The sequence below is a fragment of the Ammospiza caudacuta genome, chromosome 6 (genome assembly GCF_027887145.1).
Source record: "Ammospiza caudacuta isolate bAmmCau1 chromosome 6, bAmmCau1.pri, whole genome shotgun sequence".
Classification (NCBI taxonomy): Eukaryota; Metazoa; Chordata; class Aves; order Passeriformes; family Passerellidae; genus Ammospiza; species Ammospiza caudacuta.
The window spans coordinates 228759-249222 of record NC_080598.1 but is presented as its reverse complement, the minus strand read 5'-3'; the positions used below and the strand labels follow the sequence as shown (position 1 = coordinate 249222).

At 41.3% G+C, this 20464-nt stretch overlaps 1 protein-coding gene across 1 annotated transcript in view; it reads left to right on the top strand.

The window, feature by feature from the left end:
- Positions 1–20464, top strand: part of KIAA1549L (KIAA1549 like) — a gene marked incomplete at its 5' end in the record, with an annotated part of 131424 nt that overhangs the window by 89389 nt on the left and 21571 nt on the right. Inside the window, 4 exons of the mRNA XM_058806928.1 lie at positions 789–812; positions 9313–9491; positions 11447–11664; positions 15978–16107. Coding sequence (XP_058662911.1) covers positions 789–812; positions 9313–9491; positions 11447–11664; positions 15978–16107 — 551 coding nt within the window. The remainder of the gene's footprint in view (positions 1–788; positions 813–9312; positions 9492–11446; positions 11665–15977; positions 16108–20464) is intronic.

Genomic DNA, 20464 nt, shown 5'->3' with positions numbered 1-20464 from the left:
CTTCGCCTTTACTGCTTTAACTGTTTCTCCAGATCCCATGAAACATCGTGGTGCTTGCTCTTTGCAAGTTTTCTTGCTTTTTGTTTATTCCCTGCCCCCTTTTTTTTTCCTTGGAATACCAGTAAACTAATGAAGACATGATGCTTCCTAGTAGGGTTTACACCTTTTTTTTTTGTTTTGTAGTTCCCTAAGATATTAATTTTCTCTGCTACTCCTGCTAAGCTGGCCCAGATCTGATGAAGATGAATTAATTAGATAGAAATTAATTTGAGAAAGTGTGAAACATCCAGTGCTTTGTCTTTCCTCACATCCATGGCCCACCTGTTTGTCATTAACATTTACTGGCAGCTTTTCCTGAATGCACCTGGGATGTCACACTGGATGTTTCTTACTAAGACCTTAGTTGATGGTGGTGACCTTGTGCCTCGAGAGGGATCAGTGATGATCCATGATGGATGAGAGAAGTACCCAATCCTGTTTCTTTCTTGTTTTTCTTCTCTTTGCTTATTTTTCCTGAGTTATACCATTGTTCCCATAGCTATGTTTTCCTTATGAATAGAAAATTGGCTAACAGGTTCTAAGTTTCAAAGGGGTTAATTATTTTGTCACAGTAAGAAATGTGGCTCATTTTACAAGACAACAACATTTGTGTTTCCCAGAATTAAAAGCTGTAATTTATGATGTCTTTTTTCTTACCCACCCAGGAAAGCCAATATTCAAACCAATGCTAAGTGCTGCTTACATGGGTAGACAAAATATTTCAGTTAAAGTATTTTGTGTTTTGTTAGGTTTTACATCTTCAAAGAAAATTGGTAAGAACTCAGTTTTGTTTGTTTGTTTTAAAGAATTGACTAGCAACTAACATCCTTTCTTCTGATCTGGGCTGTAGTGCATTTCTAGAACATACACATGCTACCTAAATAAACCTCTGAAGGTAATGGAAGGAAATAGTGACCCTTCATTTTAAATCTTAACTTCATTAAAATTTAGGAGAAAAAACTTAGGAGAAAAAATTTAGGAGAAACCTGTGCATGAGACACCACATCTGCCCTCCTGGTAGAGACTTCAGCTGCTTCTGGTAGAACTCTCTTCACTTGACTGCCGTGGCACTAAAAAGGGTCTCCTTGCAGAGATATGAAAGGGAATAAATACCTTGCTCCCTAGTAAAGACAGGAGAACTTTTTAGCTATAGGGATATCTTTTAATTTATATTTAAGAGAGTTTCCTTAAACAACTCTTTCAGAACAGCTTCTGAGAAGGAGGACGTGATCATGGCAGATGAAATGACCTCCCCTTGTCAGAATTAATGGAGTTCAGTTTGGAGCTGTGTGATCCCAAATGCCTATTGAAATTGAAATTAAAATCCAAAGCCTCAAGGCACCCATTAGTTCTCATCACAGAGCCAGCCCTTGGTTCCCCTGTACTGTGATTATGACCATCATTGTCAGCTTGGACAGTTTGTGCTTTCTGCAGGGTTTTACCTTGACCCAGAGTGTTTAACATCCACAGAAGGTGGTGTCTGTTCTTCCTTCCAGTTTCAGAAAGAAGCTGCTTTTCTCCCAGTTATTTGCCTGAGCCTGCTCCAGCTCTCCAGCCTGGCTGGTGGCTCTCACACAAATGTTGGCACAAGCAGCAGCAGATTTTCTTCTCTGAGAAGCAGCATCTTCAAACTGGAATGAATCCCTTGATGGTCACATGTTGGATTTGGGGACTCCAAGTCAGAATGGCTCATTAGTTGCCATAGTTACAGACCAATTTTAGATTCTATTTCTTGCTGACATTTAGTTGCAGGGAGGAATGACAGCACTGGATGTTACCTCAGTATTTAAATTCTATATGGCTTGTATCAAAATTGACTCCACATGGAGTGTGTCAGGGCTGTGAGTGAACAATGTGAAACCAGCACGGACTGACAGGCTTTGCTTCAGGACTTGATGCTTTGGAGGATCAGGAGAACTCTTCAGCTGAGCATTATTTCTACAGAAAACATAAAATAACTACTTGAATCAAACAGTGATAAGATTTTGTAAGATAATGGCATGTTTTTTTTCTTGAATAACATTTATTATTATATTAATAGGAAGTTTTCTTTCTAAAAGTTAATGAGTTCTACATTCATTTACTTTAGGTAATTAAAAAAACCCTAAACACTTTTTAAAAGTGCCTAGTTATGTATGTTAGAGGACTGTAATATGGATGAATCAGCCAACAGAGGTACTGGCAGTTTCTGAGATGGGTTTGTGAGAGAATGTGGAAGAGAAGAACAGGATATTAGCAGTTCTGCCCATCATTTATCAGGCCAAACATCATTCAGGGAGAAGCAAAAAGCTGAACCCACTCAGACCTAGAGAGCTAAAGCAGCCCACAGTGCAACCTTTCCTTTCAGCAGCTCCTCACTAAATGGAGCCAATGAAATTGATGTAGGTTGTTTTTCAACGTTTAAGTGCTTGATCTTGCAGTCTTCCCATTAACACCTTTGGAAGAGTGTGAGTGTTTGTTTCTTTTTTTAGGGAAAACCAAAAGTTTTGATTTGTTATCAATTCTTAATGAAGCATATGACTCCCCAACTTGTGGGGAACTTGTGAAGTTGAGTTAAGAACTTGTGTAGTTGAGCTCAGGTTTATACTTAAACCTCATCACCACAGGTGGAGATGTACAAGCAGCATTCCCCAAGCGTCAAACTTCTTTGTGTAAGAAACCTTCCCCAGCTGGACCAATTTCTCATTTTCCAATCATTTGGACAATGTCTTTGAAAACAGTACTTTTCAGAAATCATTCAGTCAAGGGCCTCACTCCTTTTTAAAATACCAGTCTCTAAGACTATAATTTCTTTTGTCAAGGCAAGAGCTGTCTACAGGAGCAAAGTAGCAGGGAAAAAAGAAAAATCATCTGTGTTATTGGTTTAGCTAAAATCAAAGGGATTTTTGGATGTAACTCAGCCTAGCTATGATACATTGCCTCCTTTATTCTACAGAAGCGTGAGCCACTAGTTTTCACTCTGTCTGATGTGGCAGCTCAGCATCAGAGTCTGTTTTTCTGAATTTCTGAGCAGTTGTCTATGGTGATTCAAAATAAAGGGAAATATGGCAACAGCAACGTTGTCTGGTGGCATCTTGGACACAGAGTTAGCTGGGGGAGCTGGTGGATCCCAACAGACACCCAGCACCCTTCTTCTGCCTTTTTTGTGCTGAGTGAAATACAAATCAGAATGGAAAGGACTGCTTCCAGAGGGTCATGGCCAGCTGGGATCTCTGGAGGTAAGATCCAGTCAGAAAGGAGCAGCTGTGCAGATTTGGAGTGAGATGATTCCTCTTCATGATGCCTGTGTCTTGGAAAGGCTGAGAAATCAGAGTGCTGGGAAGAATTTGTGGTGTGGAGAAAGGAGCCTACTCTTTTCATCCTCCATTCCCTCATCCTGAGGCATTATTTTCATTTGCCCCCAGATGGGTGTTAATTTGGAATTTCATCTGCCTCTTCACCTCCTCACAGCAAACTCCTAGGCTTTTTGGAGTAACTTACTACATTTAACTGGAGGGGGGTAAAAATCCCAAAGAACAAACAAAATCCACCTGTTCAGCTGCAATCCTGTGTGTTGGCACAAGTTGCTATTGAACCTCCCAGAAGCTTTACACACTGATTCCCTTTTCTCCCAAGATTTCAGCTTGTGTGACACAGACTAATTATTCCCCTTAGTGTTTCTATTTCTTCTACTGCCCTTGTTTTTGTTGTTTATTTGCTTTAAATAGTGAGAGCACTGTGACCCTGCTAGCATCCTGCTCGTGACTGTGAATATTTTTTTCTTCAGACTTAGTCAATAGAATTTCTTTTCTTTTCTTTTTTTTTTTTTTTTGACCCTTTTTGGTTGCTGTTTTCATGGCAAGAAAATACTGCATGCTGTTTCTATGGTGCCTGTTGCAGCAGATCTCTGAGGGATCTGGGATCTGCACTTGGTCACACAGTTAAATATTTCTTCATTCACGTTTGCCTCCCCCTCTAGATGACTTTGGCTCTACCACTAATGGAGTCTGACAGGAGTTTTCATCCAAGCAGCAGTGTAAAGAGCATGTAGATGTTCACGCTATCAGACCCAGTGGCAGTCTGGATGGCTGGGATTTTTCACTTACATGTCAGCACTGAAGAAGACAAATGCACAGTTTTATTGTGCAAACAGAAAACTATTTTTGCAAAGGTTTTTAAAACTCCTGCAGCACCATTTCCTTGAAGAAGCTTCTGTTGTAGGCTCTCATGTCTTCCCTGTCTTTGTGTGTTCATCATCCTTGTCAGTTAAATAATTTTCTTTTAATTAGTGAACATACCTGCTTATTACAGAAGTGTCAGCCAAGAAAAGGGGCTGGTGGATTCACTGGAAGCATTATGAAATTTATGGTCTTTTTTTTGAAAGACTTTGATGTTTAGAAAGATGAGGCAGATGTGGTTGGAGAAGAAGACATAACCAGAGAGAGAGAGAGAGATCCCTGCTTATAAGAACAGGAAACCTTCACAAAAAGGGAACCAAACAAGCAGCTAAGGGACAAATACTCACCCTGTGTACACAGTTTCATTGGAAAACTGCAAATACCACTTTGGAGATCTCCAATGACCTGCTCAGGTGGCTCCTGCTTCAGGATCCCAGGCAAAGCCAGGACTGCAACACTTGAGGCACATCACCAAGCATTTAGCAGAATTTACACCCAAGGAAATACTGTCCAGGAGGAATCATGAGCTGCTTCCATTAGTCTGTAAGCTGCCTGCTTCTGAAAATACAATATTTGTGCTGTTTGAGGGAGGTTTAGCATTGCAGAGTGTTTCAGAGCTGGGTGTAATTGTGGAAGGGTGTGTGTACACAAATGTGTTTTCTATTACACTGCAATATCTTACAGACAGGTATTTCTGTCCAGATAGGTTCAGATGCTAATGTGGGGAAAGTTATATTTTACTTATAGACCTATAAACTCCTTCAGAAACAGATTTTTTTTTATTGTTTAAAGCATCTCTTTGTATCTTTCTGGAGATAGTCATCTTACCAATGGAATAACTTGGATGATATAGAAAAAAAGTATATATTTTTTTCTTTATATAGAGATTTTCTCTAATATGAAAATTAGTTCCTTATTATTAAATCATATTCAGGTGTCAGGATTTCTGTTTGAAATACTGATACCTGGGCTTTTTCCTAAGGAGCTTTTTTAGATAGGTGACAGTGCTTGCTCTTTGTCAAACTGCAGGTATAAATGTACTCTAGGTATGCTTACAATGTTTGCCCTCCCTTCATCTAAAATAAATCTTCATAAATATTTCATTAAGTGATGTAAGAAAAGTCAGAGCATGTCCACCTTCTTGCAGGTGAATCCCAAGTTATGGCTTTATGTGTTTTTCTCTATTGATGTCATTCTTTTTCTGAGGGCTTCCAAAATCTTTCTGAGCAGGACAGCACAAATCTTTGTTTCAGGTGTTTGGCTGGAAGGTTACCTGATTCACAGGCAATTTAAATGTCCTTAATTTTTTTTTTTAAGTGCAAGTATTTCAATCCTTGTTTTGCTTCATTCTGGCTTATTTTGATGAGGGAGAGGGGAAGAAAGACAAGGTAGAGGGAAAGAGAGAGGAGACAAGGAATCTTCCGTGGCCTCATTGAAATCTTTGGCTGACAAAAGCATCACTTTTTTTAAAAACTCTAAATAATTAACTAGATAAAACCAGACTACTTTACCTGCCTAATTGTTTTTTAACTGCTCAGAGCTGCAGTCCCAGAGCCCCTTTTCCATGGGACCAGCTGGTCACGAGTGGGCAGCACCACCTGCTGGCATTGCTGGCTGGAATAGCTCAGAGCTGCCTGAAAATGGGAGCACAGCATCCCTGAGGCAGACCTCGTGTTCTGGTGGCTGCAGAGGTGTGGAGACAGAACTTCAGGGATGCTGCTGCTCCTCAGGTGTCACTGTGACATTGTCTGAAAAATCCCTTCGCCAGGATTTCTTCTCCTGGGAAGATGAGAAGCCTAAGATCCTCCATGTTTTTGCTGCTCTGGAATGTGGACTGGAGATTGGCCATTAATTAAAAACAATTCACATGTTTGGATAAACAGTCACAGCCAGCTGTGTTGGACTCTGAGGAGTCCATCATGAGCTTTCATTATCATTGTTTTCTAGCCTTCTGATGTATCCTTTCTCTTTCTTTAGTATAGTTTTAGTATAGCATTCTTTAATATAATATAATGTCATGAAATAATAAATCAGTCTTCTGGCATGGGGTCAAATTCTCCTCTCTCACCTTGTCCTGGGGAGCTCACAAGGCCACACTCAGGGACCCAGTGCCACCCTGCTCTTCACTGCACCTGGCACTCGACCTGCATCAATGATTGCTCTGGGTAGATCATCATGTGCTGCAGCCACAGAAAGATTAGAAAGAGTAATTCCATCTCAGTGGATCATGTGGCATGAGATAGGTGGCACGAGGTATTTCAGAGGTGGGAAAGTGCTGTTAAGTAGTTGATTAAGTTGTGGTTTGCCCTTTTCTGCCACTGGGCTTCTGAGTCTCTGTGCTCACACAGTGGAGGCAGGAGTAGAACTCCACAATAGTGATGGAATGCATCTGTTTGGAAACAGAAATGTAAAAGATCACTTTTAAACCATGTTGCCAGCTATAACAAGCAAAGGTGATTATTGTGAGTGACTATAAAGAATGTGTGGGCAGTTTCCTGAAGTTTCCCATGCTGGCTAGTTATTCACCCATGGATGGACTGACCCAGGGCAGGGATACACAGCAAAAACAAACACACCAGGATTTCTCCAACATTTCTCTGGACTTCCTTTGGGTTGTTTTTCAAAGCTTGGAGGTTGTTATGGTTCAGTCATGTCATAAATGGTTGCTGTAAATTCTCTTGGGAGGAGATGGATAGGAGCAAAGGATGAATTTCCCAGTGCTTGCTACAGTTCCCTGCCCTGTTATAGCAGTGTGCCAGTGGCTGCAGATCACAGGCTCTCTTTATCATCTTCCAGTGGAAAAGGGGCAGTGGGGAAAAAACCCTACTTTTACACTATAAATGAACAAATGCTAAGGTGGGATGGAATAAAACTCCAGTTTCTAGCCCCATTTGGCTCTCATTTCTATGCTGGTAGCACTGCAGTAGGTGCAGGAGTTGTGCTTACCTTTGAGAGGGCTGATACTGAGAGTGCTCCCCATCAGAATTAGCTGTTATCTGTGGTTTCTGATTCTTTTCACCCTTAATTTTCCTTTCCTTTAATGAGTCCTAGAGGAATTATCTTTCATTAAGAAAAACTCTTGGTTTCTGCTCCTGAAACCAGGTCTGAGGGGACACCCCATGCATCTGCAGGTAGCTGAGCTCTCTGTGGCTACCAGGTTTCAAAATGCCCCCAGGGAAGAGCACCCATGCTTACAGTGAGTATAAAGACATGCCTTTGAACTCACTGAAATGTGAAACATGTGGTCAGTGCCAGGAGAGGACCCCCTAATTCCCTGCTTCTGCTGCTGTGGTGTCCTGGTGGTCCCTGGCAGTCTGGGGCACTGTCACTGAGCTGGGCTTGTGAGCTGCTCATTCCACTGAGCACACACATCTGGAGGGCTTGAGCAGCCCCAGGGCACACACATCTGGGGACAGGGCACACACATCTGGGGTGTTTGAGTAACCCCAGCAGGGACAGGGCACACACATCTGGAGTGTTTGAGTAACCCCAGCAGGGACAGGGCACACACATCTGGAGTGTTTGAGTAACCCCAGCAGGGACAGGGCACACACATCTGGAGTGTTTGAGGACCCCCAGGAGGGACAGGGCACACACATCTGGGGTGTTTGAGGACCCCCAGGAGGGACAGGGCACACACATCTGGAGTGTTTGAGGACCCCCAGGAGGGACAGGGCACACACATCTGGGGTGTTTGAGGACCCCCAGGAGGGACAGGGCACACATATCTGGAGTGTTTGAGGACCCCCAGCAGGGACAGGGCACACACATCTGGAGTGTTTGAGGACCCCCAGGAGGGACAGGGCACACACATCTGGGGTGTTTAAGGACCCCCAGGAGGGACAGGGCCACTCAACACCCACTGAAGCCTCAATGTTTGGACACTTGTGTGGTGCTGCAGGGACAGTATTTAATGACACAGTGATTTAACCCATCCATTGCTCAAAAGCTCAAGTGGTGCCAAGTGCAGTCACACTGAGCACAGACAGAGATAATGAGCTTACTCAGTGGGTTCATGTTTTATGTTACTGCTGTCAAATATTTTCTTACCAAAATCATTGGCTGTCTAAACTGCTGAGTTTATACAAGTCCATTGTAATTCGTGCAGTGATTAAATATTAAACTAGAGTTTATTTTCAGAGGAAATAAATTTAGAGCAGACCACTTTGTTCTTTAGCAGAGGATCTCTGCTCCTGTCAGCTAGGAGATGGAGCAAGCATTCTTCCCTCTAATAGCATAATTATTCAAAAATATTTGGAAGGATCTCTTTGTAGAATTTGTGCTTATGCTTTACTGTCATTCTTTTATTTCAAAATGTGGGTAAGATTTTTCAGATTCAACAGCTGACAAAGTGATGCAGGTTTGCAAAGAAAATTTGGAGGAGAAAGAGCCCAATTGCATGTGGGAGATTTATTTATTTATATAGAAATCTAAAACTAAAAATACTTTGCCATGCCATTTAATTTTAAAGATTTACAGAAACCTTCTTCTGGTTCTTAAGAAATTGTAAAGTTTAACTTCACAGAGACCTGAGGTACTGCTTACAAAGCAAAAAATTAACATAAGATTAGATACCATCAGTTTCTTAAGCATTTTTAACACACAGCAGAAAATGCTTTTATTTTAATAAGTGGTGTTTTTAGCATTAATAAACAGGTTTCTTTTTCAAAACTTATTTTAGCATATTTTGAGTATGCCCTTGCTCTTGCAGCATAAGACAGAAAAAAAGCTGCACTCTTGGGTTTGATCAGGTGTAGCTACTGATGCCTTGGCACGTGGGCACCTGTGTGTGTGTTTCCATGTGAAACCTAGAAAAACATCTACCTTAACTTTCACTGTCATTTTCATACCATTTCCCGTGTCCTTCTTCTCCTTTTTCCCATCTTATTAGCACGGATTGGAACCTTCTTTGGGGAAGGGACAGACAATCCTTTGAATCCATAATATTTCCTGTGCTCTAATGGGATGTTTTTCCCTGGTGTAAAGGTCTCCCAGGCCTGCACCTCGAGTGCACTGAGCACATCATTAATCCAAAGCGTGTGCTTGCTGAATTTCCCCTCGAGCAGGCCGCAGAAATGTCTGTGTCTTTGTGCTGAGTGAGTTTGATGTGCTCTAGTGGCTGTGAGTGATGAAGAGGAAGGAGGGATTCTCTTTGACAATGTGGCCAAATCTGCTGTGGACCCCTTCGACACCTCCTCGGGCTCAGTGCAGCTCATCGCCATCAAACCTGTGGCCCTCCCTGCTGTCCATGCTGCTTCAGAGAGGAGCCAGGAGTCTGCCATCACCAATGGGGAGGTAAGGACTGCCTGAGAAGTGTCTCCAGGTGTTTCCTTGGCTACAGCCACAAGTGGAAGGATCTTAAGCCTATTAAAGCTGAGGGCTGCTAGGAGCTTGTCACCTTTATGCTACATAAAGTTCCATTAGCACTGTGGGTGCACAGACCTGAGAATTTAAGATCTGCTCTTTCACAATGCACCTGTGAGTGCCTGTGACCTTGGAAGAGGTGATTTTCTATATTCCTACCCTCCCAGTGTCCCTCTCTCCTATTTGAAAAAAATAATTAATGAAGGCAGCAGAATAACATCTTTTCCTATGTGAATTCTGTAGCTGGTTATGAAAATGTGTATAGATCATCTGGGTGCCAGGCTGATCTTTCTGTACTGAGCACTATATCTCAATCAGAGTGAGAAGGGGGGCAGTGGGACCCTGGCCTTGCTCTGCACTCCAGCCTCTTCCCTGCACAGAGGGTGCACTTGTTTTGAAGGAAAAAATGGGATGGCACGAATGTCTGCTCCAGATGCTGGCCAAAAAGCATGCTTTGACTGCAATACTTATTTTATACTCATATTTTGATGTAGATTTAATCAAGACCAGTCCATTTACAAAGGACTGAGGCTTTCATGAAGTTGTTGAACATGATGGGAACAAGCCACAGAGGTGCCTTGTTTACAAACTCGCATTGCAACAGTCATTTAAACAGCTAAAAACAGTTTAAAAGCAGCAGGGAGGGCTGCTGCCAGGGACACTGTAAAAGACAGAGGTCCCATGTGGGCCTGGATTATTGCAGCCTGTTGTGCTCCATTTCATACTGGCATTTTAAGTCCTGATGTGCCATGTAGCTTCCAAACTTGGAGACAGGCTTATTTAGCATTCAACATCTCTTTTCTGTAAGGCAGCAGGATGACACTGCTGGTGCTGTGTGCACCCTTACACACACACTTCCTGTAGTTTGAGGAGATTGTGGAATTTGACTATGGAAGATGAAGTACATCCCTGATTTCCAGGTAACTTGCAGTTTGAAGCAGGAGGGAAGTTTTTTCAGTACTTTAGAGAAACCATGGGACTAAGCTGTATCAGGATGGAGCAAACACCCATTTTTTAAAGGTTCCTCTCTGACAGGAGTGTCACAGACATGTTTTATGAAAAATCTTTTCTTTAAGATTTTTTTTCTCTTGAGAAGCTGAGAAGCCTCAAGAACAAAATGTAAACAATAATTATCTGCTGTTGTGGAATGCAACAAGTGGATCTGTGATTGGTTTGTGTTAGTGGTTTCTAATTAATGGCCAATCACAGTCCAGCTGTCCGGACTGTCTTGGTCAGTCACAAGCCTTTGTTATCATTCCTTTTCTATTCTTAGCTAGCCTTCTAATAAAATCCTTTCTTCTATTCTATTAGTATAGTTTTAATATAATATATATATAATAAAATAACAAATCAAGCCTTCTGAAACAGAGTCAACATTGTCGTCTCTTCCCTCATCCTAAGACCCCTGTGAACACCACCACACAGGAGCCCATCAGAAAGCATATAAACAAAATAGACATTTGATGACATTTCACTGGACTTCTTCCCCAGCCATCAGTGGTGACTTATTTCAGGTTTTGTGCAGTCAGGGGGGATGTCTCTGTACCCCAGCAGAGTTTTCATGGTTTCAGAGTTTTCATGCTGTGCCCTGAAGCACATGCAGCGCTGGGTCATGGCGGCTGGCTGACACCACTCGTGTTTTTCCTCAGTGGGTGTCTCTGAGTCACTGTTGTAATGGTACACAGTTTTTTTAGGCTAAAATTATTTAACCATCTGCCAAGCCATAAAAATGCAGCGGCTCTGTTCACTTGCAGTTCCTCGCTGCTTGCAGATGGCACAGTGTGCTACAGAGAGATGACACACGCGGCGCATCAAACACGCGCTGACGAGATCCTTTGGAGGTAGCCAGCCCACCAGCAGCCCTGAAACATCTTCTTGCCTTTTAGGTGAACAAGGCTTTGAAGCAGAAGTCTGATATAGAGCACTACCGCAACAAGCTGCGCCTGAAAGCCAAGAGGAAAGGGTACTATGATTTCCCACAGGTTGATAGCAGCAAGGCACTGACAGACAGAAAAAGGATGTATGAGAAAAACCAGAAAGAACTTGACCATATTTTGGATCCAGATGCAGATGTCTCATCTCCATTTGCTGAGCCTAAGAACAGGTGAGACTTTTTATTTGCAGTTCTTCATCTGGGAAGAGAGTTGATGTCCTGGGAGTCAGGGGGGCCATTTTAATGAGCCAGGTGTTTGTTGTATCTGGTCACTGCCCCTTCTGCTTTATGAAGAAAATTCATACAGCCCATGGAAAACGTGTTCTCTGGTAAAACTGCAGTGTGGATAAAAACAAACAAATGGAAAGAGAAAAAATAAGGGAAGGGACTGTTGCAAGTTCTTGTGAGTCATTCTCAAAGGTAAACAGAAAAAGTGGTATTAATGTTATTGGTGATACTCAGAGCAGACTTTAGGCAGGAAGTTAGCATTGATTCTTTTTCAAAATACAGTGGTGTTACTATTTTGTCACTATTTTAATCTGAATATAACTATTGCAGAGGGCATGAGATAGCAGAACCAGTGCATTGTCCCTGTAAGTCCTGCAGTGATAGTATCTGTGTGCCTGTTATTGGTGATCTTCCAGTGCCTTTAACAGAGAAATTCATAATTTGCTCATCTGTCACGTGAAGCTGGCATGTTGTATAACATTGCCAATGTTTGATTAACACTTCACTGTCTCCTGAGGATGGCATAGCAGTAGCATTCAAAACCCCATTTTAGAAATGAGGAGGGAGAGCAGGTGCTGATTGTGCCTGAGCTGTGGGTGGGTGCTCTGTTGCTGGTGCTCTCTGAAACACAAACTGGCACGTTGGAAAGAGGAGATCACACCAGTCCTACCCCAGGAATGGCACAGTGTGCAGATTCCTCTTCCTTGGGAGCTCTGGAGGATGAGTGATGGTAAGAGAATGTGTTTGCCATTGCACCTTACACAGGAGGGCTCTGGTTCGTACTGTAATCAGGGACTAACATCAGTTGATCCATGAGAGAAAAAGGGATACTGAAGCACCTTTCCCCTGGAAATGGCCCTCATGCCTGCAGGTGCAATCTTGCATCCCATCTCCTGGAAAGCTCAGACCAGAATTTTCCCATGAGCATGAGTGGACTGCAATCAGAGTACTGCTGGTGACACAGGCACTGCACACAGTGCAGCTGCAGCAATTACCCTCTGGGCACAGGCATGAAAAAGACTGTAATGGGAATTACAAGAGCACTGTTGCCTCAGATTATGGGCAAAAGTTGAGATCAGATGTGTTTCTGTAGGTCTAGAGTTCAGTGGCTGAGGGATACTGCCCTGGAAGAGCTGTTTGCCAGGGCTGCAGAGGTCACTGAGGAGAAAAGACTGACTCAGCTGTATGTTATGTTGGATGTCCTGGGGCACCATTTCCTTGTGGAGTTTTCCAATTTATTGTACACTGAGAAGGTAAAAAATGGAGCCTGTCCTTACATGGGAGCACTGCTCTGCACACTCTGTGTCCAGGAGGTACAGACAGAGCACTGGGAACTTGTGTTGAGGAATGCATTTAGTCCAGAGTCCCTCAACACATTGGTGTGGCTGTGACACATTAATTTGGATGCTTATTATGTGTCACATAGCTCACAGGAAGTGTTTAAAGTTTTAAACTCAAGCTTTAACACAGCCACGTGCCTTTTGTTAAACACACTGATGTTTGTTCACGTGCCAGTGTGTGGGAGGATCCCATACATTTTTTCCTGTGTGTTGTGTAAATTTGCCACAGTCTATTTCAGCCAGGGATCCCTGGAATGACAGAAACTCCTGTGGAGGAATGATTCCAGCTGCACCGTGAAAGGCTGGCTGCTGGACTTGTTAAATATATGACCTGTATCCCCACATGAGGAGAGAGAATTGCTTCTGATGCATTTCTGTGAAGATACAGAACCCTTAATGAACTTTACAGATGCTGCAGTGTTTACAAACAAACCAGTTCTGAATTCTGTGCTAAAATTTCCACACTGGAACTAAATTTGGTATGAAAATTATTGCCCTTAGTTTTCTAAGATGGCTAAAATATTACACTGCTGAAGGAAAACCTTGAAAAATACAACAAGGTAGTGTGAGGTTTGGTTATTGATAAATTAATCAAAACAATTGCATTTCTGTAATGAGATAAAATTGCTTTAAAAGCAATCTGGGTAAGCATATTTTCTGTTTTTTATATATTCCTCTAACTTAAGTTGCATTGTTACAGTACTTCTAAAACATATCAGAAAATAGGGATGCAGTTGATTACTTAAGGTTACCTTAATATTTTGAATTAATTTAAAATTGTATTTAAAAGTGATTTACAAAGCATTACTGCTAAATGATTTGGTTTGTTTTCCAGAACAGAGCTTTGTGCTCTAGGTACGTTTCAGTCATCAGTACCATAATCCCCATGTTTTAAAACATTCCAGCTGTGTTCCCAGAAGGCACTTCCTAACCCATTTGATGCCAGTTGTTCCTGTTCATACCTCCTTTCTCATTAGTAAAACTCTCTTAAATGAGGTAATTGGCAATCTCAAGGTAATTTTTAAGAGCCTAATGATGAGATGCACTATTCTTGGGTTTTCTTTAATAGTTTGCAATCAGGTCAAGAATCTGCACGTTTCACAGAGCTGAATATTTGAATCCCTTATAAAATATATCACGATTGCCTCAACTAAGTATTTATGGACCTATTGTAAAACATATGAAATTTTGGAGACTTTTGATGTAAGAAGATGGAGGTTGTCAGATCTGGTTACCCTGTGCATAACCCTGTTTTCTGTTAATACCAACGATATAGTCAGAGAAAGACTATATAGCAAGAAAGAATTTACTCAATATTATTTTTCTAGGAGAAACTTATTCCAAAAGCTCTGCTTGCCTTCTGCTTTGGAAGTGCATTTGGGATTTTGAAACACAAGCACGGTGATTTGTGATCAAAGGTCACACAGAAGTTTTGGAAAGTTGTCTTAGAACTAAGTACATGCCTGAGTAATTTATTTAATCAGAAGCGTGAAATTGGGTTTTTTTGTCCTACCTTTTATCCTGTCTGATCATGTAAATGTCCTACTTTCTGGATTTCTGCAAACCAGTTTCTGCTGCTCTAATCTGTCAAGGCAAAAAGTGCTGTTAACAAGATCTGGAATAACTGAAGAATTATTTATCAGTGAATTAATTTGGACTGTCTTGTCTGTTCATTTCATTGATGGTTCTTGAGATGTTAAACCATGGAGTGACTTGAAAATGTGACTTCAGACATAATAGTGCAACTTGTCTTAGTTCACTATGAGCACTGGCAGGTCCTCTGTGTGAAATAAGCAGCACAGAGATGTTAGATGACCTGATCTAATTTTAATATTCTGAATGGAGTAATTGCACAAGGCAGAAAAATAGCATGGCTAGGCAAAGATAACTTTGTATCAGGCTCTAGCAGAGTAATTGCTGTGTTAATAAATGAAGCTGGCATGCCATGATTTCATCTGTTGCTGATCTACTTCAGGAGCAATGCTCCTCTGGACTGTGCAACAAAATGAGTAATGACCAGACAAAGCATGAGAACAACTCACAAACTCTGCTGGTGTAGAAGTAGCCTTCCTAAAAGATGCAGCTTGATGAAGCATAAAGTTCCTGTAGCACCATTTGGCAAACCCTCCTACAGATATGTACAGATATGCTTTGTATTTCACAGAGGGATGCTGCATTTGTTTTTGTATAACCAGCAACAAGAGCAGAAATTGTTTTGCTGGAGAGATTACCAGGTATTTTGGATATTCACTTTTATTCTGCCTTTCTATTGCATTTCCTTCCTCTTGGCTTGGAGCACCCAGCAGTGGGAGCTCAGTGCCCAGGGATGAGCAGCACTTTGTCCCAGTGAAGCAGCTGAATGCCAGGAAGGACAGCTCTCAGAGAAAGCTGTGGCCAGTTACCAAACTGGCTATTTAAAACCAGCATCTTGCAACAGTTTCCTCCCACTGCTGCATCTCTTCCCTTTCCCTGTGCTGGGGGTTTGTTTCATTGGAGCTTTTTCCTGCTTCTCTCTCAGCGCTCAGGATCAGCAACCAAAAGCTCTGCTCCCCATCTGTGTGTGTGGGAGAGCCTGTTATTTTTTAATATGTTTTTTAAAATTAGTTTGAATCATATCAGCTGAAGTTAAAAGGGTCCTGATATCTTCTTGGGACATATTTCATCTGGCAAGCTCCCACATACAATGTCCATGCCTTTTACGTAACTTTTATTTTCCTTAAACTGTAACAAGCAATTAATCATCTCTTAATAAGGTTACAGATTTCTAGCACTTCATGTATGTAGAAAGAATATCCTGTAACAAAGTGGCGTTTTTATGAACGTCATAATTTTAGAATAAAGGTGAGTATTGGCAATTACTGTCTGTCATAATTTCTTCTTTCTCATTTTACCATTTTCTTGTTTCATGTTTTCTAGGCAGCCCCTGAAGAACTCAGTGTACAGAAGCAGGCAGTCCCTGAACAGTCCCAGCCCAGGGGAAACGGAGATGGATCTGCTGGTGACTCGAGAAAGGCCGAGGCGTGGCATCCGGAACAGTGGATATGATGTAAGTTTGTTGGGTATAGGCACAGAAATCTGCTCAGCAAAGCCTTAACTTGCTCCAGGCAACAATTCATAAGCCACAAGACAGATTGCCATGAGATATTTAGTGTTACAGGAGTTTATGTGCACTCAGCTGTAGGGTTTTCTGGCTGTTGCTGTTTAGGTGGCCTGGAAAGGCCCAGGGATGGCCTTGGAGAGCCGACGCTTCAAAGAACGAGGAGAGACTTCTGATCTTGTCTCGGTCTCGGTGTTTATTAATTGTTTATCTAAAAGATTTTCTTTCAGCCCGACAGAGGTCTGCGCAGCAAGTCAGCCATGGGCACACTCCCAAGCCCCCGGGCGGTCACTTATCTTTATACCCTAAGTTACGTGTACAATATTTATCATTTTTCTCCAATACTTTCTACTCTTATTAACCTGTGCACTTCTAGTAACAACCAATCCCCAAGTGCCACCACCACCACAGAAGATGGAGGCCAAGAAGAAGAAGAAGAAGGACAGGACACGCCCCAATTCCTCCATCTTACTTCTTTAGACCCCCCTGTACCAAAATCCTAAACCCTGTGTTTTACACTTTAACTAACTTATCCCTTCACCATTCACCCAGTGGAATCCTCCCAGTCCTCATACAGGTCTCATCTCCTGTGTAGGATCAAAATCCTGCCACCAGACACTTCTGGCAACATTCCAGGATTCCCGAGCCCCCCAAGGGTGGTCTCGGCCTCTCTGCACCTCCATCCTGAGGTGCTGAGATCCCACACTCAGCATCCTGAAGAAAGCTCAGACTCTTTCGTGTACTTTATCATTCTACATCATTTTACAGTCTGAAATGCAAAGAAAACCTTTGCCCAAACCCCATTATTTGCCAAAGTATTAAATCTTGAATTTAGATAGTTCTTCTAAGTGTGTGGCTACTTGACAGTGAGCTTTCTTCATTGCAATTAAAATTCTCTGTTCTGAAGAACAGCCTGGAGCTGCTCTCTTGGTTCAGAAGAATAAACAGAGGATGAACTTAGGAGTTCATCCTAAGAACTAAGTCCCAATGGCAGTGTTTTTGGAAATCCCCTGGGGACAGGGATTGTCCTCTTGCTCCCATCAGAACTGGGGGAGTTTTGTGTAGGTAAATGTCAAACTCAGCTAGAGGTGATGCTGCTTTGTGGTCCAAGGAGTTCATGCAGGCAGCACAAGGCAGAGGAGTTGTCTTGTGCAGTCTGAACAAACACTGGGTGCAAGTTGATGCTGTGTGAACCCAGAAGGAGGATTAAAAATATCCCCCCACACTGGGGAAATGTTGAGTTTTTCAATCCTTTGTCACATGTGCAAACTACTGTTGCTCAGCCAGCCCTGAAGATCAGTCCTAGAGAGGGTCTAAACCATTCTGGAAAACAAGGAAGTTCACCTGTGGTTGCCCATCCTCTAAACATTGTAGGTGAAAAACATTTTTTGTGGGGGGATGTTTCATTGTCAACCCTCTCTCTGCCAGGAATGTGATTTTAGCAAGGAGAAAGAAAGTACCAAAGTTGGGGGGATGTGTTCAGGAAAGTTTAAACCTTTTACGGAATTCTTCAGGGTAAGTTGTAGTTGTCAGATTTCTGAAATGATTCCCTGCATTTGGACACTTCCCATCAGACTGCAGAAGTCATCTGGAGCTGTGTGAGTGGGCTGACTGGTACACTGCTTTCTGAGGAATTAGGATGCCAATACTATGCTAATAAAAGCTAGTTTTTCACAGGGGATATTTCCCAGGAAATCAGTGTTGAAAACATTCGGGGAGCAGGCACGGCAGCAGATTTTAAAAATATATTTCAATATATTGTGTATGCTATATAAAAACCATTTAAAAAAGAAAATATATTAAAAACCTTGGAAGTAGATTAATGAGCTTATGCAGATTCTGAAGTGTCCTCAGAGTAATTTTAAGCTGTGAGATGTGTGCACATCACAGAAAACATTGCTTTTGCCTTGCCTTTGGTGCTGCAGTCGGGCAACCTGTCCCTGGCACAGTGCTTCACTGATAAGTTACATAAAATCCCTCTGCCCGATGCACTGCAGATTCACTGCAGTGCACCTCTTCCAGCTCTGAATGCATTTCTCATCTGAAAGCACAGAAATGCTGCTGGGAAATGGGACAGGATATTGAAATTTAGCTGCCAAGCCTAAGCCTGCAGCGTGGGCTGGTCCCCCTCTCCTGTTTGAGGCTCCTGGGAGCTGTGTCTGACAGGCTCTGTCTCCCAGGATACCCACTGATGGCTGAATTCATGGATCCCACCAGCTAAACACCTCTGCAAATCTGACCTCTGAAAATGGGTGAGGAAGGGCTGCTCTGAGTGCTGACTCATGTGCCCTTTCTGTTTCATACAGCAACACTTGGCACCCATTTTTGACATCCAATTTGTCATATTAAATGTTCCAGCCTTCTCAGAGTGCTGCTAAACTCTTCCTCCCAGCATGTTATTTAGCAGCAGGTGCTTCCAAAGAATAGTGAAATCTGCATTTTATAAGCAGTGCCAAATCATTCAATTTATGAATCAAATAGTTTGTATTGCCTAAAAAAAGTCGGGAGACTTTTTTTACAGCATAAAAATTTGTGGAGGGAATTTGAGCTGTTACCAGTACACCCAGGTTATGTGTTGAGGTTTTCGTTCCCAGCAACAATAATGCTTTTATTTTTAAAGAAAAGAGATTGAGATCTCCCAGATTCTTTAAAAAAACTTTTTAAGAATTCCTCATTCATGTGCACAACCACAAAGTTTCCTTTCAATAACAAATTTCTAAATGATTTGCTAAAATACTTCATTTATACTTTTCTGAAAATACTTCATTCTCTATAATTAATTTTTGTGATATTTCTTTGAATTGTGGTTCTGTTTCTCAGAGCTAAAAACTGGTGAAGATATGAGGATAAAGATCCAATATTTTACATTTGTCCATATGGAATATGTAGCTTTTAATATTATTTTTGAGTATACGTTCTACTGTTTGATGTTCTCAGTATATTACTTGCCTTCATAGTGCCTTTATAAATGAATTATTATTGACCAGTATCTAGCTTTCCATTTTAAGGAGTCCCAACAGGTTTCACTACCATCACCTTCAAGTAGGAATTAGATTCAGAAGACTTTATTAACATGTTTATTATTTTCAACAAGTTCATGAACAACTCTGTGTAGAGTACATGCCATAACAAAAGATTCTAGAACCTCTAGACTTATACCAGAGCAGAAAATATTTAGGCTGGTTTTGCTATCAAAGGAAGAAAATGACCTTATTATACATATCTAAATAATCAGTATACAAAAGAATTCATGGGCATAATTTAGTTGATATAGCTAAATTAATGCAATGCACCCCAAAGGTTATAGATTAACGTTCACATAAAGAATTTTACTGAAAATGTTGCAGCAGCAGAATTATTCAAGAGATATAGAGAGTCTGTCTCTCACTGCAGGGTTTTGTTTGCTTTCTTCAAGTACCTCTAGTCCCTTCTATTGTGCAGTACCTGTGTATGATTTTGTGTAATGGTGGCCTCTATTTAGGATAGCTAAGTGTTTCTGTTGAAAGGATAACAAACAAAATAACAAATAACACTCAGAAAGTGATAGGATGAATTGAAATAGATTTTAAAATAGGAGGAAAAGAAATTATTATTATTTTTCTGCAAAATCTACATGTCAGCTTTTATATTGATGATTCAAAGCTGCCTTAATGTTGGCTGCTAATATAAATCTTGTATACATGTGATATATTTTAAACATTCTGTGGGGGTCTAATGGCTTCAGCAGTGAGTTGTAGTAAAAAAAACTGATTTATTTCAGCTTTGGGTACTAATAGGTCTATGTGGGATTCCACTTACATTTTTGCAGGCATGAGCAAATGGAAGAACCATGGTTGTTAATCATCCAGTCAGGATATTATGATTTCAGAGGCTCTTTGGCTGCACTTACACAAACTACCATTGCATTTTATAGTCAGCTTTCTAAAATGTGTCTGATTTTTATTTATTGTAGCAACACAAGCACCAATGGAATTAAAATGAAGGAATGAAATTATAGGAGAGGTTTTAGTTGAAGATTTCCTACGAAGTTTTTCCATTTAAGATAATTTGGTGCAGTTGCATTCCCCTTCACCCAATCTGATGTGTGTACCACTTGGGAAGCCTGAATTTGAGTTTCTGGCTTTGAATTTAGATAATATACTGTGTAACTATGACTATGTAAATTATGGCTAAATTCTAATGTGCAAATGTTTAATTTTTATCTTAATTTTTCTTTCTTTTTTACTGCCATAATTTCATTCAATACAAAATAGGTATGCTTAAAACAGGGAAAGCAAATTAGTATTTTACTTAGATTTATTATCAG